At 37.6% G+C, this 24,766-nt stretch overlaps 1 protein-coding gene and 1 pseudogene across 4 annotated transcripts; both read right to left on the bottom strand.

The window, feature by feature from the left end:
• Positions 1-76: 76 nt before the first annotated feature.
• LOC113681704 (uncharacterized) lies at positions 77-23,918 on the bottom strand. Of its 4 annotated transcripts, none has more exons than XM_027198819.2 (29): positions 23,575-23,918; positions 21,330-21,487; positions 19,237-19,608; positions 18,799-19,068; positions 18,288-18,406; positions 17,969-18,027; positions 16,653-16,801; positions 15,840-15,926; positions 15,528-15,622; positions 12,878-13,090; positions 12,400-12,468; positions 12,164-12,281; positions 10,992-11,144; positions 10,344-10,410; positions 10,049-10,178; positions 9,885-9,928; positions 9,063-9,201; positions 8,605-8,711; positions 8,406-8,511; positions 6,852-7,002; positions 6,689-6,758; positions 5,342-5,417; positions 4,987-5,078; positions 4,290-4,419; positions 3,745-3,786; positions 3,353-3,463; positions 2,825-3,082; positions 1,997-2,659; positions 77-1,282 (listed from the first exon to the last, which is right to left on the bottom strand). In XM_027198819.2, exons 1-29 carry the CDS (start codon positions 23,757-23,759, stop codon positions 1,280-1,282), a joined length of 4,236 nt encoding a protein of 1,411 aa, XP_027054620.2. In that variant the 5' UTR covers positions 23,760-23,918; the 3' UTR covers positions 77-1,279. The 4 variants fall into 4 exon arrangements, with proteins under 4 accessions (XP_027054620.2, XP_027054618.2, XP_089059834.1 ...); XM_027198817.2 differs by having other exon boundaries at positions 77-1,279; XM_089203708.1 differs by having other exon boundaries at positions 2,852-3,082.
• On the bottom strand, positions 11,336-12,016 carry LOC149047701 (uncharacterized; annotated as a pseudogene).
• Positions 23,919-24,766: the final 848 nt, after the last annotated feature.

Raw genomic sequence — 24,766 nt, 5'->3', positions numbered from 1 at the left:
TTGTCTTTTATTCCCTCATCACCCTGGTCTTATGTCAAATTTCCTATTTCCCACTTTCAAATAAGACACAAAACTGTCCATGTCCATGAGTCTTTTAATAGACTTATTTCCTCCTAACTACACACAAACTATTTTTACGAATGACTAAATCGGCATCTAAGAATATTCAAAGTCCGAGGGTAAATGTTTACAAAACTTGTGCACATCATCCTGATAGAGAGCTTAGAAATGATTATATGAACAAAACAAATTCTCCATGTTTTCTACCACATGGATATTCTTTGAAAAACTTCCCTGATGAAGCAGCTCTCTGCTCAAAACATTCTCTACATGCTCCTGTCTGTGAGCCCTAAGTATAGACTTTTCAGAAATTGACTAAACTGCGAAATTTATTGATTTCAAGCAAACTTATCCAGGTATTTGTAGACAAGGTTACCATAGATTAGAACCTGGTTTATATGATAAAACAGGTTAAGATATTAAAAACAAAATGAAACACTTAACTCATAACACATAGTGACTGTATTCCTAGCTATCTGAATTCTTAAAATGACACCTTGAGTGTATGTCATGAACTAAGATCAGTAAATTTACAAACAGTGAACCATAAATTGCAGCCATGTTAATGGATAAGCAATAATACTGATGAACCTAAAAGGAACAGGAAAAACTGTAACAGTACTAACAAGTACAAATTCAAAATTCATAAACTGAAACACCTAATAAGCCATGTTAACCTAAAACTAAGCATATTTGCTTGTTGTGGTAATTGTTATTTTTATGTTGTATTCATTTGTTGATGTTGAGATGGGCTTATTATTAACTTTTACTTTTGATAAAGAATATTTGTACTGCATGCGGTGAGAGCATTCTTTAAGCTCGGATTACTGAGCTAATGGTTTAAAATGGATCAATGGTATGAAAAATATGAAAATACAAAAGTTTGTCATAAAAAGATAGCACTTGAAGCGCAAGAAAAAGGTAATTGGGCATGTTATGTTGTTGTTACAAATTTTCCTGTGATTAAAGCACACCAACTGTGAATTTTAACAGTGAAATAACATTCTCATCATACATGAACTATTTAACCTTTCACATTTTTAGCTTGTTTGATATCTAATTTTACTGAGTGCTTCTAAAATGGTGCGATGCTACAAATTCACTCTTTAAGTGCCTCATATAATTCACGCCAGTTGTCCCCCGTTGTAACATCCTGCTGATGTTGTGAAGTAAAGTAACTCAACAAACTTGAACGTAGGTCGTCAGTATCATTGCCACTCTACTGAAAAGTAAAAGAAGTTAAAAAATAATATTCAGTTTATTTCTTCATATCACCTCATGCAGTCTTTCAGTGTAAGGTGATTCAAAAGTTGAGCTTGTAACAATTCAGAGCTTCTTTCTACTATAGAGAAGTAATGAGCGTAAATACTTATTTGCATGAACATCTAGATAATGGGAAAGGAAAATATTGAATAAAGTGAAATCTACGTTCTCTTCGAAATTTAAACACCAAGAAAAAGGACAAGAAATATAACTTTAAATAGAAATCTTGTCATTGCCCTACAGTTAACACAGACGGTTTAAATGACTTTTTTGTAAATCGTCTAATTCTTGAATACAAGGTAGCGTTGTTAGTTTAGAAATTTTGGCATGTCTTTACTATTTTAAACTATTTACTACTTTTTCACGTGTTCCTACCTGTCTTTTTTTTCTTGTGAAGAAATAGGGATGCTACAGTTACTAATACTTATGCAGCCTTAGTTTAATTTATTCAGAATCATGTGAAAAAAGATTAATTCGATCTTAGTTCGTTCAAATTAATTGAAAGAGTCCCGTAAAAACTAAATTGAAGCAAGAGATTATAATTTGATCGAAGTAATCAATTGATTTCATGAAATGTAGGTTAGGAAAACTGTTTCATTTCATGCAGATGTTATAGTTCATTTTGTTCTGGAAACTACTCCAGGAGAAGACGTCAAAAATGACCACATCTTACCACAGCTGTAGGTTTGCTTGACGGGTCATTTTTATTGTTCTCATTATCATTCCTTCGGTCAAGTTCTTCTAAAGAAGAATCAATCGCTGTTTCCTTTAAAATCAGTGCTGCCGTATCCCCCTTTTTCGATGCAGATGTTTTTTTGACGTTCACACCGGTTTTTACTGAAGAACCTTCTTGGCTCATGACTGTTTTGGTCGTTGGACTTTTAGGGCCCTCGTCTTTGTCATATCCTCGTTGAAAGTAACTTCTTTCTTCTTTAACCGACGAGAAGGACGAAAATTGGGTGTTTGACACTGTGGTGGATGTCTCCTTCCTAACAAAACTGCTGCTGATCTCGGTTTCTTCCGTTCTATGTGTACTTGTTGAAGCTGGCGTGTTTTGTGCGAAGAATAATCGAAAGTGTTTGAGTTCTTCATCAAGTTCCTGCTGATTTAATAAGTACACTGGCCGATTTGGGTCCAGGATCTCGGTACTTCCTGTCGGACTTTCGTAAGTCCTAAGGACTCTTTTTGAGGCGTCTGATTTTTTCGCCATGCGGATTACTTGCTCCCGTGTCAATCCTCGAATTCCTCGTGCTTCCCTTTCTTCTGGAGTTAAATCGTCATCGTCACTATCTGATTCAGGATGCCTGAGAGGTTTTTGCTTCTTACTTAAATCGACCTATTGAAAACACAACACTTGGATCTCATAAAGTACACCATATCATATTTCACGTAAAGAAGAACACGATAAGTAAAATACTTATTAAAGTTAGCGTGATAACTGCACATATTATCTGCTGACAAATATATGTAGACGTTGAAAATATTTCTCGTGACACTTTACCTTAGCATAAATAGGCTCTGTTTCTACCTGCTCTTTGGGTTGGACTGGCCGAACGTCAACCCTAATAGGCCGCTTAACGCTCTCATACAAAGGATCAAAGCTATCCTCGGAAGACTCTAACAACGGCCTTTCCTTCAATACAGGCCCGACTTCCGGTCTCAAGAGAGGTTCTTCGTGCTCTTGTTTCTTTTCTTCATTTTCATGGTCTGGTTCTTCTCCTGCGTCAACAACTAAACATTCCGTATCTGGCTGTCGATGCTAAACGAACAAGCAAGCGGAGCTTTATTAGATGTTGACAATCAAGACATACAAGAAGGTTCAAGTGCAGCTAAAGATATTTCGCAGAGTGCGGTGTACTTTTGCAATTGATAAAGAGTAATAAATGGTTCAGCTGTTGACAACAGCAATAAAAGTGGTCTGCTTGTTAATCTTATGTTAAGCCTTGGCCACTAAGCTTTCAAAACTCAATTAGCAGTGTGTGACGCAAAAAACAGCATTGATTAACACTTTTTAATCAGTTTCACTTACCTCGCGCTGCTCTTGTTGCTTTTGGATCCAAACGTCATCTCCTTGAACCCAGTAGCTCCCTTGTCGACCTCGTTTGCAGTAACAACAGCACTGCCTAAAGGCATCGCGGACCTGAACACAAAATAGGAATCTAAAAATTTTCTCTACGATATTGAATTTGTAGCAACTGAGCTACACAAACTCTGTCTTTTGGCTTTTGTGTATTTCTTTAAGTATCCTGATTTTTGTAGTTTTCGACTTAAAACAATATATTCCAGTTCGATTCTTTGGTTAGACACAATCCCATTATTGCCAAGCCACGTTAATAAGAGTCGGTTCATTTTAAAAGGAGGGCCTCAGTCAAAAAACCTGCACAAATAAGAAAATGTAAAACAGTCGTTTCCTTTCCATACCTGACGGTCCATGACCACATAAAACAACAGTATCATCAAACCCTGGAATGCAAAAAACATTGCTTGAGAATAATTATCAATATATAAATTTTGAGCATTAGCCCGTTGATGAGTTCAAGATCAAAGAAAACTCTGGTTTTATGCAATAGGCTGAAATAATTCTCTAATCAACCAGTGAGCGATGTCACTCATATAAAGATCTGTTAATTTTCAAGGATAATTTATGTCGCCACCCCACCCAGCGGCTCAAAAGTCACGCTTTCACGTTGTTTTAACCACATTTTCATGACATATGCCGTGCAGTTTGGATAAAAGAATATCAAAATTTTCTTGGTTTGGATACCACTGAAAAGACGCTCGAAATCTGAGATCAACCAAATTAAACTGAACGAAACAATGTTTCCAAGAATGAAGAGAGTGGCCAGTTTGTAGAGGATCACAATGTCTTCATCAAATCCCTTTTAATCGGCCTGAATTCTTTCACAAAGATGTTTATTTGGTAGTAGTAAATTTGAAAAAAAAGAAAATTTAAAAGAAAACCATACCGTAATGATACAGCAAATGATAAACAGAATACACAGCAACGCCTTCCAGTAAAACTGGATCAGAAGAATGCCAACCAACCAGGTCATTAGAAACATAATCATCAGGATGATGCAATAACGTACATGGACTCTGAATAAGTGAAAAAAAAACACTTACTCTAAAAACAAATGCCGGAACAGCAAGAAACGCAAACTCGAAAAAATTGGGATCAAGATATTCTGTGGAAGCCACGAACACGGATTCAACTGGGACCCAGGGTTACGAGTTGGGGTCGAAACAGTGGGAGAAACTCATAGTGACTATAATTTAATAATAATAATAATAATAATAATAATAATAATAATAATAATTATGATTAATTAGTGGACAATCCACGAGGTGACTCTTCCTGTTCTCTGTTTCGTGGTCAAATTGGATTTTGGAACGTTGGTTTTTGCGGAGGGGGGAAACCGCAGGACCCAGAGAAAAACCTTCGGAGCAACGATAAGAACCAACAGCAAAGTCAACCCGTATGTGACGACAGGCACCGGAATCGAACCCGGACCTGAATGGAGGGGAGCGAGGGCCCTCACCACTGCGCAGGAAAAAGAAGATCAGACTCAATAAACCGGTAATGACTAATGGAGTGTCATGTTACTCAATTTTTAGATACAATGTGCTTAATTAATGATATCACAATCTTAATGTTATATTTACCTGAATCGTGTTTTTGGATAATCTGCTTTTAGTCTCTGTCTCGGTGATCCAGTCACAGCTCTCCACACTCTTACCAAAATGCAACAGCTCACCTGAAGATACGATAGACATCTTCGAGTGTCAAAGCGTTTTTTCTCCATCACCTCAAAATTGCTCAACCTCAATCGGTTCACAAGTCTGATGATACTTTTGCGCAAACAGTAAATTCACTGCATACGTAGCAACCTTAATTCCATAAAAATATGATTTGATCGGCCCCAATAAGGTACATGACCAACCAAAATTTTAAATTGTGTCTGGTATGATAAATTCAGTCACAGCCCTAAATAAAAAAGATACGATAAATATATCTTACCAGGAAGAACACTAACGCTGGTGCAAAGAATACCCACACCAAAGGGTTGGGGTTGGGATATATTGACAACCAGCACCTGAAGAAACAGTAGTTAAATACTAATTGGCGCAAGTTCTTAATACAATAAATCATGAGTTCCACGGGTTATTACAACTGTTCATAAGAAATGTTATTTTTACTGTGAATTATAAGCAATTTACATAAACCTCAATGATTATTTTCAAAAATGTAGACATCAGCCTATATAAGCCTCTGTACAAACTGTGCGTAGACATTCCTCTTACTATTAAAGCATGAGATAATATTTGCTCATTCTATTTCCAAACACAACTAGATAATTTCATTTCGAATTTTTTATTTTCTCTCTCTTTGTAGCGCTGCCCCTTCTCCCCTGACACATGCTTCTTTCATCAGTTTTGGTTCAGTACTCTGCCTCTTTGCTGTTAGTGCTAATTACTGCTGGTGCATAAACATACTCTATACTTATTTCATCATCTATTTACATATTTATTTATTCATCTTTTTGTTTATCAAATTATTTATCTTTTGTGTACGTATCTATTAAAAAAAAACCCATATTACTAATTTTTGTATGGCATATAATGTAGTACTAAAAATATTGTTAAAAAAAAGTTAGTAAAATGACGATCGTAATGCCAGTATTCCATGTAATTATTAGTGTTAGTATTGTTAGCAGTGTAAGCATTATTAGTCGAGCAAGTTTCTGTAACGCGAGTTTTGTAAATAATGTCTGCATTGTATTTAATTGTAAGTATTGTAAGTAATTGTAAGTAGAGTAAGCATTGTTAGTGCATTGTTAGAGTAAGTGTTGTAAATTATGAGTTTTTCTAGGTAATGTTAGTATTGTATGTAATCGTAAGAAGTATGAGTAGTACTGTAGTATGTAGAGTAAGTATTGTGAGTAGTGTAAGTTTCTGTAACTTGTACTGCGAGTGTTGTAAGTAATATTAGTACTGTTCAATTAGCAAAAAAAATTTAAAAGAAAAGGATTTGCTTAAACGTCCTACAGCCTGAATTACCTTAACTTAATTGGATTAATACTGTCGCCGAGTGGAGCACTACGTACATTTGTAAACAAAGAGTACCACGTTTGCACCTACACCAACTGCAGAATCAATTTTTTTGAGAAGCAACGAAGGACTTTTAGTGACTCTTTAGTATAGTATAAGCATTTCTTACTGACTCTAAAGAACTCGTGACAGTTTACTCTTTGAGATGAATTAAATGCATGGAGTGAGAAAAGATTCATTGAAAGAGCATTAAATACTGTTTCACATGAGATAACGAAAACGTCCTTATGATACAAGCGTAAAAGGCTATACTCACGAGAGGAAGCTATCAAAACCGGCCATCTTATTTATAAACCACGTGATAAGCATCGGAATACCAGGCAGACCTTAATTGAACACATAAGAAAAAGAATGGTGTTTAACGCTAAAGAAACAATTTGATAAAATATCTGCAAATTACAAACTTGTTATATACTCACCCCAGCCGAGAAGGAAGTATCCAATCCAGTATTTCTTCTTTGGTCCGTAGTTAGTATCCCAAGTTCTCATGTAAACACTTTCAGCAAGAATCCAAGAAAATGTGCACAGGTAAAAATAATGAACCAAGAAGGAGAAGAGGTTACACAGCCCCTAAAAATAGCGAAATCATGCAAACATTTTGTAAGAAATTAGCTGGTAAACTCGTTAAGCAATCTTAGTATAATTGCTCAGGTGATCAAACAGACGCGCTCTCTGATTCGTCGAGGATTGCTTCATGTTTCGCCATAATCACCTCGCGCGAAGTAATTGTAGCAGGAGTACTAAATGTCAAAATGGCTGCCTCGCGTTTTGTCAACGTTTCAGGGGAAGTGATAAATGTCTGGAGAGAAGCAGATATGTAACGAATTTAAGAAAACGAACGAAACTTTTTAAAAACATGTTTCGACAGTTCTTCTGTCATCTTCAGTTCTGAATAACACAAAGTGCAAAGTTGAATTTAAAGTGTGTAACAAAATGCTGATTGGACAAAACAAACAATAGTAACATGACGATGACTAAGTGAAGGTTTCTCCCATTAAATGTGGCTAGCTTCTTTGATCACACTTCCACAACTTAAAATCAAAGAAGCTATCTACATTCAATGGAAGAAACCTTCACTTAATCAATTTTATTAAAACTTCCTTGTAAATGCATACATTGTTCTATTACTGTTGTTTGTTTTGTCCAATCAGCATTTTGTTACACGCTCTAAATTCAACTTTGTATTTTGTATCATTCAGAACTGAAGATGACAGAAGAACTGTCGAAACATGTTTTTAAAAATTGTCGTTCATTTTCTTGAAGTAATAAATGCGATAAAGAAAAAATTCAATTGCAATGAGCAGAAAAGCTGCTAAAAGATTGACAGAACACTTTTTAAAAGAAAGATATAAAACTATTCTTGATTAAATTCAATAAACCTGCTAAAACTGCTAGCTCATCTTGATACAGGTAATCAGCGCAATTGTAATAAAATATGCGCAATGCTTACTTTGTTTAAAGAATTTACAACAGAATTTGAAAGCACCTGAGCAATGATACTAAAACAACTATTTGCCTCAGGCTCAACAATAGTTAATTCGCTCTTGGCGAAGAACTTTTAAAAACGTGTATTTTAAATTGAAGATATTTGCAGTGGTATTAATCAGCCGGCTTATGATAAGGAAAACGTAGTCTCCCCAGAGAATAACAAATCTTGTCATTATTCCTTAATACGCAACTGCCGTCTGACATAGCGAGAATGACAGTAAATCACAGTACAGCCCTAGGGAACTCGAGATCCAGAAATACCTATTTCATCACTGCGTCTCTCCAGTCGAAGGGTGAACAACACACTAGGTTCACCTTCACCGCTGGGAGACAATTGGTGGACATAACAAAAACCCTGGCCCGGGTATCACTGTGTTATGCTTTCCATACCATACGGACAATCAGACTGCTCTATCACATAGTAAGAGCTATGTATGGAACTTTACGCTCGTAACATCTTTAACTGAGTAACACGTTGATCTTACCACATTATTATAGGATGCCAGGCCAAGCATGAGTAACACGAAGGTTACAATCACAGATGCACAGACACACATATGCATTGCCCATGTACGGTCAGGCTTCAGCCAGCTGAAACAGAAATCACCACGAACTTCATCACTGAAAAATTTAATTTGACTTGGCAAGTGATTGCAAATTATGATTAACATATAGTTTACTCACGGGCTTAAAATCAGGAGGATCAAAAACGTTATCGCCGCAAACGCGATTATAATCCAACAAGCGATGTAAATACAATGGATGAAATCACCAATTGGGTTAGGAAATCCCTGCGAAAAGAAGAAGAAATAATTTTGTAAAATATGTGATGAATACGTTCAAAAGAGTTTTTCGGCGGATGCTCCCCCTCGGATAAAGTAAGTACTGTAGGCGCTGAGAATTAACTCAGTGCCAACATCATTTGTGCAACTTAAACATGGAATAGAAAATTGCTAGCTGTTGTCTTTTTAATAAAGATTGATGCCACCAAAAACACCTCAACCAAAAAAAAAATTGCAGGCTGTAAGGTTAGGGTCGAATACATAAGCAAACTCAAGTCAAATGAAACATTCGTGTCTGGGAGGTTTCATTGTGGTCCGCTTGCACCATACATGTTACCGTGATATTGACCTAGCACTTACCCTTTGGAAGGAGGCAGCCAGCGGTTTTTTCTGTAACACTGCAAAATTGGTCATGTGATCACACTGGCAAGTTGTTTGCATACGATTGTATGAAGAAGTATTGCAACCCTCATCAGACCAACCTCCGTGGGGCGCATTCCTGTGCAAGCGCAAACAAAAGGAGTAAACTATAACTTGAACAGCCTAGATTTAAGTTGACTCACCCGGATAAGGTCAGCCGATAGGATGGTACAGTCTCTACTGGGAGGCATTCTTGTAAACGTTAAATGGGTGTTTATTTTGATTTATCAACTATCTTTTCATTCAGAGAAATTGAAAAGAAACTTCTTAGTTCCTCTCCACAGAGAAGAATAGTCACGTTGCACTACATTTGTCAGACGCGGCGATAATCAGCAAATCTACCATTCATCTTATTAGAATAGAATATAGAATAGAATAGAAACTTTATTAAAGTGTCAAAAACCGTCTAGCCAGGGAACAAATCCCTTACTAATTTGGGGACACCAATTAGGGGAGAATATACAAACTAAAAAAAAAAACTATATACAGTAGTAGGTAAAATATCTATAGTTAACTCATTAAGAGATTTATAGTAAAAATACACAGAAGTCAAAATGAACAAAGGCTACAGCCTGTGCAGCCGTCATCTAAAAGTTCACTTATATTGAGTTGGCGTATCTTGCTTTTAAACGACGTTAGGGTTGTGACGTCCCTGATACTCTTGGGTAGTTTTGTCCATAGCCTAGGCCCTAAATATCTAATAGAGTGCTTGCCATAGGTGACTGTCTCATACCTAGGTATAGATTATATTATTATACTTACATCTTAAAATCCCAAAATGCACAAATCGGTTCGGCACCGTCAAGCTGAAAGTAAAAAAATAAAGGCATTAAATTCCAAGTGAGTAAACTCAGTTCTCATTGTTCTTACACTTAAAATATAGGAATCAAAGCAAATGGATTTTGCCATATGCATGAAAAACTTACATCAACTTCTTCCAGGTTAGTGGAGGCGATAATGACGGGCTCAGTGAGTTTTTCCGTCGGTTTTGGGTCAGTAGCGGCAGAAACCACAACCGAGTTGATTTCAAACGCTTGTCCTTTGTCACTGAACGCACTAACAAAATAAACGCAAAATGTAAAACAATCGACATGACATGACATGAGGTCCCTGATTCAAAAGCAAAATATTCGGACAACATACATGCAACTTACATAACGTCTGGATTAGTTTCACATACAAAATGTATATTATTATCTGTAATGGTGCTTTGTCACCCACCTTTCAAAAGAAAGAACTCGTCTCAGAGTTTTGAATAGAAATCCAGCAATTCGTATTCCATCATCTCCTTCAGAGAGACAAGATAAACAAGGAGATTTAAGTTAAAAGTGACTCATAAACAAGCTCGAGTTCCCTCTATTATCATAACCAAGGACACAATGCTGTAAAGACAGTTGATTTCCGTCCGAATAGAAAGTATCTATGAAGGTGTTACGTAAGAAGCCAAGTCGACTGCGCTTTTTTATGTCAAACAATAACCATATCAATGGACGAAAAAGTCACCTCTATTGGCAAATCGGAAAATTTTCAATCCTTTAGTAACATGCATTATTTGAAAATAAGTTCGTGCAAAGTTATCATCAACAACACCAAGTCGCTTCCAGCATCGAAAAATCACTTAAGTGACCTTTAAAACTACCTAAAGCGACCACAATCCTAAGAATACAATTCATTTCAATCATGATCAAAAAAGCTAAATTCAGAACTTACTGCAGTTCCGAAGAAGGTTGAAAAATAGTACAAAGGAAATTATAGAGTAGTCTCCTTGTATTCTTATTTTCTGTTTAGTTTTGTTTTTTCATTTATTCGTTACATCCCAAATAAGGGCTGCGAAAGGCACTCATAGCAAAGTTTTTAATGCTAACTTACCGACTTTAATGCTTTTAATCATTTGCTGACTTAATACTACAAACGTTGTTATGTTCCATTGTTGTTTGATCTTTCCTAAATCTGGCCAGTTGTAGTTTGGAAAAATAACGTCTTTTGAGATTCGTTCAGGATCGGCAACTCCAGCACCCATAACTGTCAGTGTAAAAATCAGAGTAAATTGTTATCTCTTAAAACAAAAACCCGCATGTCCTATACAGGTGTTTTAGCTACTACACAAAAGTAAAGAATAAAGATAAATGGTGAAATGAAACAAGCCATATGGAAGATCTGCAAAGGAGTCCTTGACCCCATATAGAACCAGACCACCAAAAGGGTAAGTAAAATTATAACAACAACACCCCCCTCGTTCCCACACTTAAATAAGACTATAACAATAGATAATTTCTGGCTTTCGACCTAAATGTCCTTTTCTTTTAGTTTCAAAACGAGTGTCCGTTGGTAGTTCATTCCATCTCTCTACAGTTCTAAGACAATATTAATATTTTAGCACGTTGGTTCTAGCATATTCCTTTTTCAGAGTTAAGTTATCGGAGTAACGGTCGCCTTCTGAATGGAAGTCAACATAAGGTTGAATATCAACATTGATCATGTCATTCAGAGCTTTGTAAAGGAAAATAACATCAGCTTAAACTATTCTTTGTCAAGTGACAATAAGTTCAGTTTCTTCAATCGGGTTTCATACTCATGCTTCGTCTTTATGATGAATTTGGTGGCTCTTTTCTGTACTTTTTCACGTTTTTCAATGTTTTTCTTGGTATAGCGAGACAAACCACGGAGCAGCATTCTAGATTAGACCGGACCAGAGAGCAGTAGAGAGTTTTCAACGTTTTTACATCATAAAGACCTTTACGAGTTCTTTTGATCAAACCAAGCATTCTGTTTGCTTTTTCCACAACATTATCAATATGAAAATCTCACTTTAAATACTAATCTGTGGTTAAACCAACATCCTTAAATTCCTTTACTTCTTCCAAAACAGTCCTGTTCAAACAGATACTTGATACACAGGGCTGTTTCTATTTGTGATCTTCATAATTTTGCATTTCTTAACGTTTTTAGCGTACTTAACAGGTCCTTAAGTTTGACTGGTTCTACATCTGGGTTCTTATAGTATTCTTGTTTATATAGTCAGTGTCCTCGGGATAGCTTACCAACATGCTCAGTTATCAATATTGCAAGATTTCTAACTTCACCAACTGAAGCCACCTTTGCAGCCTGAAGGCCATATTTCTCAAGAACTCTGATGAATTTTGATGCGGTCTGCAAATACTGCAAATAAAATGAACCAGCTTCATCATTACTAAAAAGAAAATTGTGCTTTTCTTCTCACTGGTTTATTATTACTGTATGATGGTTACTGGCGAATAATTTGACAAAAAAAAAATACCTTTTGAGCCATTATTAATTCCTGCTCGTTATGCCAGTGAAGAATGTGGTTTGCCACGTCAATGACATGCTGCCAAAAAATAGAAAATAAAAAAAGAGATAAAACGATTATTCATATAATGTCATAAACGTTCGTTTCCTTGCAACGCAAAAGAATCCAAAGATCCACCTGCGAAGATAAAGGAGGAAAGATCTAGGACTAAACCCAACCAATACACGTACTGACTTAATCCAGAAGTGACTCAAGAGTTACTTTGAGACTGAGACATGAAAGTCATGCAGAGTATATCTTTAGAAATACCGGCGATTTTCCTACGGGAAGAGACAACACTGAGGTCCAAGGTCAGCGGTATGTATAGCAGGAATCTGAGCATCAGTTGAAGAACAATCAGCGAGCAGTGTACCCGGCAGACAGCTAGACCCCAACACGATAGTTAAGTATATAAGAAAGCAATTAAGTATACAATCTTCTTGGTTACCTTAATTTCATCTTTACTGTGAGCAACATCTTTGTTTTCTTTTGCTAGATAGTTTACAATTATTTCTAACATTTCCGCGCTTGTATCAGCGTCTCCCGCCAGCACTGCGAAATCTTCGTGTGGTTTTAAGAGCGTAAAAAGTTGTTGCAAACTTTTTAGGATACTCTTCTCTGTGTCGTCTCTGTTAGAAGTATTAGCCGAGAACTCTTTAATCTGTGAGAAGAACAATTACCCGTAAGAGTTCGTGCTGATTACAAGACGAAATTGAACAAAAGAACGTTTCCGTATGATTCGTGTATTCAAGAGTAAAGCCAAATTGAACCATTACACTCGTTACAACAAGTCACACCTGTGTTGACGGAAACTACCAATATCTATTGTAACAAAGCAAGCAAATTCGGGTCCCCAAATTCAAAAGCGCGAACGCGCTTCAAACAGCCGAACTTGTATCTAGCAGTCACCCACGGGAAATGGTGGCGTAACTGCCTAATACAGGTCGACCTTGAGCCAAGGGGGGGCCCGGTTTTTTTTTTCGCTTGCCCTGCCGGCTTTTCTTCCTGCTGCAATTCCTTTTTTTTTCCCCGAAAAAGGGGGGCCCTGGCCCCCTGGACCCCTCCCCCAGATTCGCCACTGGATCGCTCTAAAGGTCCATAGATAGTCCATAGTATCACAAGGAAACAGTGAACAACGCTACTTTATGCCATAATTGAACTCTTAGTGTACAGATTCTCGTTGGAAAATAATTCTTACTTTTATTTTGGGAGAGAAAAATGGATTAAGAAATGGAGGACTATTCTTAGTTTCATTTGCGCAACCACGCAGCGCAACCACGCAGCACCGCAGTTTCTTTAGAAACTAACCTCCCTTTTTTTCATTAGAGTAGTCCCACTTCACAATACAGGTGGAGGAAAATGAAAAATGGCCGTTGGGACTTAGTTAAGGGTGTTCGCGATCGCTTAATATAGGTGACCGCTCAATAGAGGTGAAAATTACTGTGATTAAGGGGAAAACAAATTCGGGACTTTGACAAGTGACAACTTAATACAGGGTGACCGCTAAATATAGAGCTGCTGAATACAGGTTTGACCGAAATACTATTGTGTACGCCAATGACGTCAGCAAACATGAGAATTGAAAATTTTCGTCCGCTATCGACAGTAACTTCCAGACCAGTTAGGCCACGCGTTTTGAGATTTTTAATGTGTTTTTTTCCGTTCCATACCGTTTGAGATGGACTTTTAAGAGCTCTATATATAAATTAAATCTACGGAAGGATAAATGAAAAAATGGGTAGGGATCTAAAGAAACTGTGGAGCCGCGTGGGTGGGAGAATAAAACAAGATAATTTAGGATTATCAACTGGCTTAACAACGTAAATTTGCTACCGAATAGAGTTTTAAAATTGAAGGTTTGAGCGTTAGCCCTTCGTCGGAGAGAATGGAGGAATTGTTGTTTGTGTGTGTCTTTATATGCAGAAAATGGAGCTGCGCTATTAGTGGGAACATGGTGACGAAAACAAGAGTAAATTAGTTGAATGAAAAGCGTTCGTTGATATCGTTGGAATTACGAGTGCCGATTTGAAAGATACATTTTAATTCTAAAGTTCTCGGCTTTCCTAACAGCCTTGATGTAGGGAAAGACCGCAAACTGCTATGTGCTGCTTAGAATAACTAGGGAGATTTAAGTGTCTTGCGACTGGTTTGAATCCGTCGTCATTTCTTTCTACGTCGCGAAGGCGTTCTCGGAATAGGTCACCATGTCGTCTTCCTGTTTCCCAGTATATATTTTTTTGCAGTAGGTAACGAAAGGATACTCGATTTTAAAAGGGATTTGGGAAGCCTTAAAAGCAGCTGAAAGAGCTATCGAGTGAGCAATAGTACGATTCCCAAACACGATCCGAATAATGGATGGGAAATGAAAACTGAATTTGCATGCAAGAGTGAAACTTAGCCTATTTCGGACCAATCTTTCGCCCGGTAAATGTTGATATGTCCTTGAAGTATTGTGCAATAGAAGATTTTGTTTAAAATGTGACAACTTTCAGAATTTTTAACTCAACTCTTCGCAATTTTCTTGCTGTGAAGTTGAGTAAACAACGAATCAAGCATTATAAATCTTAAACGCTACTCACATATACGCAAGAAAATCTGAGATTTTTGCTTCTAAAAAACCATATTTGGTAAATCTGAATAACGCTTTTTTCTCGTAATATTTCTTGGTCATATTTTTGCCATGCTCATTTAGTACGCGTGCCCTCCAAACTGTACGCGTACTCTATATCCCCATGAACGTAGGTTAGCCTTAACCGTAACCCAAAGCCCTTAAACTCTTGGCTGCTGTTGTGCTAATAAGCTCGAGGCCGAGAATTGAGGTGATTTTCTGGAATTTAAATGCTATGACACTTTTTTTGATAAACTTTATGATTCAGCAGTTGTTGTTGTTTTTAGGGCGCGCTTAGATGTTGAACAGATGGTTCCATCCTTAACGGACTGGACGTCTTGGTATGGTACACTCTTTCGTTACTAAGGGCATCATAGAAGTCAAATAACGCTTATATTCGCCTATAAGCTTCCAAAATAGTTCAGTAGCATAAATGCATTTCATATAGCTATAAAAATAAATAAAAAGCAACTTAAGTCTCTATTCTGACCTGATCTCTCAGATAGCCAAAACCGTCACTTTTACAGTTGGTGTAGTCGGGGTAGTACCAGTTCCCCGCCGATGAACAGTTCCGTTTGGCAAAACCTTTCAACAAAAATAAACTTTAGACTTCAAACAGTTTGATCAAAAACTTGGCCACACACCTCTCCTTCCCTCAAAGATCATTTTCTGTTTATAGCCTTTATATGAATAAAGAAAGTGTGACTATCATCATTCAATAACATAGGAAAGTCATTTACACTGGTAATCGTTCAATTATCACTTCTTTAAAGGAAGAACGATTCAATATGATGATGCAGACCTTTGGCTCCCCTGGGACAGGGCTGTACGTCAACATCTCCGTAAACTACGTCATTCCATGTAACATTCTCAAAGACAGATTGGCACGCTATAGAGAAGGGAGACATTGAAAATGCACCAATAAGAAATCTAATAATCCCTAGCAATGGAAGACAAGTTATACACCCATGATGCATCACTACCACCTATATTTACAACGTGCGGATTTCTCTTATCTCATCATTTCAATTTGATTGTCCAGGGGTAGAGTGGCTAGCAACTAAGGAAAAAACTTCGCAATGTCTTTAATACCAAACTGACCAAACTGAAGCTGGCTTTATCAATGCTCACTTAAAAATTGCTTTCCGGGTCCTTCGGAGTTCACGAAATTTTTAATCAATGTGCCCAAAGACGCTTAAAGAAAGTCTAGATTTAAGATTTGATAAAATGAAAAGCCTAGTCGGTGGGTCTTTTCGTTGGTGTATGTTTCACAACTGAAACTCCTCGGTAAGTTACTATAAGCATTACTGAGGAAACTACACGTGCAAAAGTTTAGTGCAAAGCGCCATGGGATTTGTAACTTCCCCATCATTATGCGTAAGTAGCCGATGTGAGGCATTTAGCCAGTCGATACGAATGTTACAATACAAATGTTTGGACCGACATCTTTTTGTCATTCTTGTCCTTGTTCACTTGATTGAGTGAACTGTGCAAAGAACAATTTATCACAAATTGTCATGTTATGATATTAAACGAAACATGGCCCAAAGATCTAAACTAAAAGTTATGAGCTACTTCGCTTTTTCTCCACCTTATGATTTTTTTCGCGTCATACCTTTACTCTGCTCAATTGAGTATAAGTAGCGGTCCACGGCTACGTTCCCAAGTTTTGCATCTTTGACTTCTTCCTTCAGCGCTTTCTCTACAGAGCCACCTGTGTCTTGGAATGTTTTTATCAAAATATCTGCTTTTCCTGATCCTGGCCTGTGAAACGATTGTCAGATTTCATATCAAAGTAGACTTCGGCTTTAACGGCAGTGAAGTAAACGGGCAGCAATATAAATCGTAAGTTTAGGGAGGAATTCCAATCCATTTTGGTCTGTTCATGGTGAAAACAGTTACAGCAGAAACTCGATTTCACGAACCTCTATATAGCGAAGTCCTCGGTACAATGAACGATACTCTTTAGCCCGGGCAAAGTTACACTAAAATATATGGGACAAAACGGAACCTCGAAATAACGAACCTCGATATTACGAAATCCTCGATATAACAAACAAACCCCGATATAAAGAACAAATGTCAACACGTGACAATTTTTTTAAAAAAATTTTTTAAAAAACTAAACGAGTAAGCAGCACTCTGCGAACAGTAGCTGTAGAATAAAGAGGGTAAGTTTCTAAATAAACTGTGGTGCTGCATCGGTGGGAGAGTAAAGCAGGTAATTTAGTGTTAAAAACTGAGTTGAAAACGTAAATTGGCCACCGTCGCTCTGAGGGAGGGCTAACGCTCGAAACGTCAGCTTTTTTACCCTTTAGGGTGGCCAATTTACGTTTTCAACTCAGTTGTTAACACTGAATTACCAGTAGCTGTAGAACTTCTCTATTCTCCGACGCGTTTCGTCTAACTGTCGTCGACTTCTTCAGGGAGTTTTGCAAGTTAACACTAAATTAAACCGTGGCCCCTAAATATTTTTCTCACCTTGCTTAAAAAATTTTCAAAATTTTTCACAACCTCGCCTGTTCCGGTTCGGTCGTAAGTCCAGCCAAGACTATATGGTCATTGGCCCTTGTAATAGCCACTAACTATGGCTTATAAATACAGGCGTTTAATTTAGTTTGTTTTTTTAAATTCTTCATTTAGACATTAAAGCACAAATGTTATTTACATTAATCGTTCCAATTCCAAAAGGCTAAGTTGTGCAACGTCACACCACAAAAAAATAAAAAAGAAAAAACAAGCATTATAAATCATACCTCGATATAAAGACCTTTTTAGTTGTTTTCCGTAAATTCGTTAAATAGAGGTTTTCGATAAAACGAACCCTCATATAACAAACCAATTGCTCCAGTCCCATTAAACTTCGTTAAATCGAGTTTCCACAGTACCGCCGCTTACTGCAGCATGTGTGACGAAATGAATGCCACTTACCAAAGCCTCATTAGGTTAGCGCCAAGGAAACCTGGAACATCGTTCATCGCAAACTGCACCTTCGATGCAAAATGCCCGAATTAACACATGTATTATCTCCCTTCATAAATAAACGAATCATGATATCATTAATTATGAAAAAATCAGTAAGTTAACCGACAGAACATGATAACTGATCTTGTTAAACGAGGTAATTTGGTTTTATCAACTGAGTAGATTATGTAAATTAGCCACCGTAACTAGGTTACTTGTAACTGACGTTTCGAGCGTTAGCCCTTCGTCAAGGCGAATCTTGATCTTGATCTTGTCTAAGACTTACTTCTGACTTAATTCTCCGGGCCAGATCTTGGAATTCCTTCGAATCCTTGTTGTTCATGTTGTTGTGAAATTCTTGACTCGTTAACTCCACTCTGAACAGGATATAATTTGCTCCAGTTTCTGGTGAGAATTATTCGTTAAAAATTGCATCAGAGTTTGAGTAGCTGGAAGAGGCGAGAATAACTTAATTCATATTACACATACTCTAAAAAGATTTTCGTACATTGTTGCATCACTAATGCTTGAAAACAAAAAACTTTTGTTGTTCCTCAGATTTTGGTTGCTCAGCGCTTTTTCAAAGATGCGTTTGGAGTCTTGACGCCAGTTCAAAGTTCTCAGGACCAAGACTGTTCAACAACGAACTGCATCATGATTCGTATTTAAATTATCGATCCATAACGCGAGAGTAGGGATAACTTGTAACAGATAATGCGCAGTGTCACTTCGCCAGGGACGAAAATTTAAGAGCTATGATTAGTTTTGTTGTTTTAACAATGAACGCTATTACTTACGATCTACGGCAATCTTCATTTTGCGTTTATCTCGTCCAACCTCGTTCGTTGCCTCACAGTGAACTGTTGAGTTTATCTCCGCTTTGAATTGGATTGTTCTTTCTGACTCACTTGATGTCACTTTCACTCCATTTACGTCCTGAGCAAGCTGGTCATTGAACTTCATTTGAACTTTTGGAGGTGGGTTGCCTGTGGCGATACATTTGACTTCAACTGTCTGGCCGAGAGTCACCTTTGGCTGGCCCTCAAATTTGATAATAATTGGAGGTCCTAAGAATATATAGAGAGAGTTCAAACAATTTGCAAAATCTCTCGTCCGTAGTTACGAAACATTTCAATACTAACAATGGAAGGCTAACGACGTGCTTAAACATGCGCGTAGTACTTTGTCGGTGGATGGGGAAATATTCACTGAAAGTTCTCAAAGTTGGACCTTACCGTGTGTTGTGGGTTGAGTAGTAACAGTGACCCAGTTACTGGAGACGGAACGAGTTGGTGACGAAGTCGCATCCGATTCAGCACGTGCTGGTTGTAGTTTGCCAGTCTGGATGATGGAGGCAGAACTTTTCCCAAGATTTCCAGGTGTGGTGGTGACTGCGGAGGGCTTGAAAATGGAACTTGTCGGAGAGAATTCCAAACGATCAACGTTCCATACATCTTGGCTGGAAGATGATTGTACTGCAAACATTGTTTTCGATGGCGTTATTGAACCAGCGACGGGCTGGGGTGACGAGGTCACAATGACATTTTGTATAACTGACTGGGGTTGAGTTACAATGGCTGTGACTGAACTGGACACAGATGAGCCTCCTATATTAAATCAGACAATACAATATTTTCAAGAGAGCACTACCATCAATATGATATTGTAGAATGATCACCAGTTGAACTTTGTCGCCTTTTCTACTTCTCGATCTAATTTTAACCAAAATGCAACTAGATCAATGAGCATTGGAAACTGTTTTCTCGCTGATCTTTATTTGCTACTCAACCACCAAGTACAGGTCTCCAATTGTGTTGCAGAATTCTCCACTGCGTTAAGTAAAATCTCTGCGGAGCGCTGGTTCGACAATCAATAGGACTGTATCTTTCCAATTTCTTGCGTTTATTTACGATCCATACAATATCCGAACTTTCTACATTCAAACGATCTCAAGTCCTCTGTTACAAGATAGTGATTCTATTTATCTGCTATTACAACGGAAACACACACCTAAACTACGTAAATCCAAGATTGACATTACTTGTTCGTGATTTATCCAGAAACAGGATAGCCACGTTTATCGAAAAACTGGCACATTGCCTCTGGTTTTTCGGAAAAATCAGATTCGTCACCACAATGTGCCAGTTTTTCGATAAACGCGGCTATCCTGTTTCTGTCGTTCAAGCGGGTCACAACCGTGCCCAACAAATTGATCGACAGTCAGCACTACAAACGGCTGAGAAGGGGAACACTGACCGCATTCCATTCACTCTTACATTTCACCCTCACAACCACGCGGTTAAATCTATCATTTAAAAAACTTTAAATTACTCCAAAACGATTCAGAGACTAGTACTATCTTTTCGCAACCCCCACTTATTTCATTAAAACGTGACAAAAACATAGGCAACTTTTTGGTCAGAAGTTCATTTCAAACCAGTGACCAATCTGGAACTTTCAAATGCACTCGCTCACGATGTCCTCTCATTCATAACGTAGAGAAAATATCCCAACCCAAGAGATACATTAAGATCACTGATCACTTTACGTGTACTTCTGTCACTGTCATTTACTGCATAACTTGCACTTATTGCAATAAGTTATACGTTGACGAAACAGGAATACGACTAGGTGACCGATTTCGAGAACACCTTCGCGACGTGGAAAGAAATGACAAGGGCGCATCCAAACCAGTCGCTAGACACACCCTAATCTCCCTAATCATTCAAAACAACATATGGCAGTTTTCGGCTTTTCCTTACATCTTGGCAGTTCGGAAAGCCGCAAAACACTAGAACAAAAATTTATCTTCCAAATCGGCACTCTTAATCCCCACGGTATCAACGAGTGCTTTTCATTCAACTAATTTATTCCTGTCTTCTCATCACCATATTCCCACCTATAGCGTAGCGCCACTCTCTGCATATAAACCAACACACAACCCACGATTCCTCCAATCACTCTGACGAAGGGTTAACGCTCGAAACGTCAGCTTTTTTACCCTTTACGGTGGCCAATTTACATTTTCAACCCAGTTGTTAACCCTTACTTACCTGCTATACTCTCCCACCGACGCAGCACCACAGTTTCTTTAGAAACTTACTCCCTTTAGTCTTACTACAAGTAAGCCATTACCGTCCTATGCTCAATTATACCCCTAAATCTTAAGTAACCCAACTGTCATCAAAACCCTTAGCTTAGTTATTAAATTAGGAAATAAAGTGTCACGCGATACGCTTACAAGATTGTCACGACAAATTGTTACAGAGCAGGCCCTCTAAAACGTTTTCAATTAATTATTATTTCTCATCACACAGAGGATACTTACCACACTTGAAATAATCATTGGTGAGATCCTTAAAGTATGGGCCATCTTGCTCTGGTGAAATGGAGCATTTCCCTTGTAAGGCTATTCCTTTCGTTCTGAGTTTTTTCCAGCGATGGTAGAATTTGCAGTCACATTTTACAGGATTAAATCGTAGGTCTCTACAGTGAAATAAAAAGAAAATAATCATGAAAGATTTTTTCAGTCTGCAATGATAAAGACCATTCAGAAAATAGGAAATCCGGCAGATTTAAATTAGACTAAGGTATGAAACATTTCCTTAAGATAAAATATATTAAAGTTCACACGGCAACCAGGTGGACAATCAGACATAGTTTGATGCTACTCTGGTTTGCAGATTTAATGAATGTAACCGAAGAAGTTACAATTCATAGACCCAACGTTTCGACACTCCTGTCTAGTGCCTTCATCAGGGGTCATTATTGCTGATTAGTGAGCCAAATAGCGGCGGGTTTCGAGTGCAGATACTGAACAAGATAATCGAAAAATTCGTGGTAACAAGGTTGGAACATTCTCGTTAAGTCTGTTGACCTATACGGGAGAAAACTTTGGTTCACTCAATACAGTATTGACGATTCACAAGGCAGTTAATCTTAGCGCCCATATATTAGAAATTCGTGGGACAACGTGATAGTCGCTCGTCTAACTTTATCTTTGGCGGTAAAATTAACATCTAGATCGAAAACTTGCTGGGAAATATTTCCATACTGGAAATGCTCGATTGCCGTCATCACAAATGATGGTCTAACTACTTCCTTTCAAATCACCACAGACCCTGCTGTCTGTTGAGTCAACTTCATGTTGAGAAGCATATAGAATAGTAATTTCCATGATGCTGAATACATTAAGAGGTACGAATACTCCTTGTGTACAAAAGATCAAAACATTTATGTGCAACTCATAAATTTGCCGAAAACAAAATGACTTCAAGGCAGTCCTAAAATCAAACAATGATGAACAAACGGATAAAGTTTCGATCAATTCGTGATCTTGCAACCGTGTAGGGCGGGATTGATGTTTTTGTCATTAATTGTCCGCGAATTGAAAATCAAGCTGACTGTGTGACTGACTCGCCCGGTGATGACTTTGCAATCATGACCAGATTTAATTCAGAGTTCCAAGACAATCTGAGAACTTTCGACGGTGACATGTCATTTGTCTAACAAAACAGAGTGATATTAGCCTTTTTTCACCTCCAGTACAACACGATCCTTTACCAACAGCTTCGTGATTGTGACGACAAGCCAAAGTGATTTGCTAATACCGGCGCCATCTTCAAGGGCTTTCATTTAGTAAACAAAAAATGAATTATAATTTAACGCTTTGACGATTTATCGAGAACTGTCAATAATAGGATAAGATTCCAACAATTTACATCTGGTTTGTTTGGAGGAATATTTCAAAGTCCCTTGGGCATCTAACAATATGAACAGCGGTCAAGATTCTAGAATAGTTGATCAATTGGAAATATTTTCAAACCATTAAGTGTATAACTCACCTTTCGTATATTGTGTTCGTTGTGCCAGAAATAAAGTGTTATGTTTGTTTTCAAAATTTCCCAGGCGAAACCTAGTGCTTAAGCCTCCTTTACGCTGTTAACAGTTAAGAATGTTCTAGGAGTAGAATTACTTGAATAATTATGAGATGGTTAGAGAGCTAAAAATGACAACGCTTTCTTTGTACCGAATGTTATCACCTTGATATTGTTTTGAGGTAGAGTATTTGCCTTTCATAATAACAGAAGTGAATCCTAGTTCTGGCTTCTCCATTAATTTCGATTTGATTTGTGCAGAGGAAAACAATAAACATGTCATGAGAAATGTAAATATGGAGCAGACTTGCACTAATCGTACTGTTTTCCGACATGAACTGATGTCTTTCGGGAAACAAACTGATATTCGGCAGTTATTTTGTTGACAATTTGCATGTATTTGGCTCCTAAATGCCTCAAAATTAGAAATCTAGTCTCGGTTTAAATAAAAGCTCATGAACATCACAAGCAATACTGGTTATCTGTGCAAAACTAGTATCGATTTAGCGAAATATTAAATGACAAAAGTCAAAGTAAATCAAAATCAGCGTAATGATTCATATGTGAAGTTGACATTAATTAAATCATAATGATAAAAGTGAAACTCGGATAGCAGCCATTATTTACGTGTCCAAGTACTTTTGATCGAAGCACATGACTGGCGATTATAATAGAAAGACGAATCAGTACACTTACAAGCTTGTTGTGTTGTCTGGAAGCACGCTTGGGATCTCGGAAAGACCATGGTCTCGGCAGTCGACCGAGACTTGCTTGTAGTTTGTCGTAGAACAGTTGCACGATACTGGACAAGTACTTGATCCACGGGCAGCAACGATAACCAATGTAATAAACAAGAGGAGCTTTAATGCAAACGTGGCCATGTCAGTTTTTTACCTGTTTGAAAAATGGGTTGTTTGACGAATGGAGGTTAAGCTGAACGAAGAAATCGCTTAAGATAGCATGACTTGGCTGACAGCTTGCCGCCCTGGTTGCTTCTGATCTTACGGACAAAAGTGATTTAGGACAGTTCCAACGCCTCGCCGTCTTCACAGCTGAATTCGCTTGTGATGCTGGTGATTTTCACGCGCTAATGTTAAATTTGCATAAGTTAAAATTCATTACATGCATGGCACTGACCAATCGCTTTGTTTGTCAGCTATGTTCAGCTGTCTAGCTCAACATCCTTTGTAAAGCAAACTTCTTGTCGCTAGTCTGTGTGCCCTCATAAGAACTGATATTGTGAACGTTATCAGCAGCGACCAGCAATGCAAAATTTCATGAATGCAGCAAAGGTTAGCTAGTGTCACGCAGTAGATGAAATAACGCTAAACTTAACGCTTAAATAACGAAATGCAATTTCGATTGAAAACGGCGGATGAATGCAGCGATTGGTCAAACTCTGATTACATCATCGCAAAATTTTAGTTTATCATGAGAATTTATTTCCCGTAGATTAAATCACATTTCTTTTCCGACAACCACTTCTTTCTAATAATCCGGAGCGAAAACATTATTTGTTAATTTGATATTGCGTCTTTTGGTGTCATAAGTTATCAGTCATGCAAAGAATTTTAAGTATATAATCATGTCATTCATCAAACTTGAAAGTTTTCTTGAGATCGTTATATGCTTTAGTGCCGCTAGCTGCTACTACAACGTAGGTCGCGTAAAAGAGAGAGAACTGTTGAGGAATAAAATATTGGAAAAGCCACAAAAACCTCAAAAGCCACAAAGCTGGCTAGAACAATCTCATTTTTAACACATAATTTAAACAAACATATCAACAATAGACAAACAGATAATTCTCTTACAAATCTTGTTTTCCACTTTAAATTTGACTCTTGTAAAGAACTCAGTATCACCGGCGTATTTTCCGGCGTTTTGAAGA

This window comes from Pocillopora damicornis, chromosome 4, assembly GCF_964200805.1.
Source record: "Pocillopora damicornis chromosome 4, jaPocDami1.2, whole genome shotgun sequence".
NCBI classification, from domain to species: domain Eukaryota; kingdom Metazoa; phylum Cnidaria; class Anthozoa; order Scleractinia; family Pocilloporidae; genus Pocillopora; species Pocillopora damicornis.
Note: the sequence above shows the minus strand (reverse complement) of the source record. Positions and strands in the feature narration are given on the sequence as shown.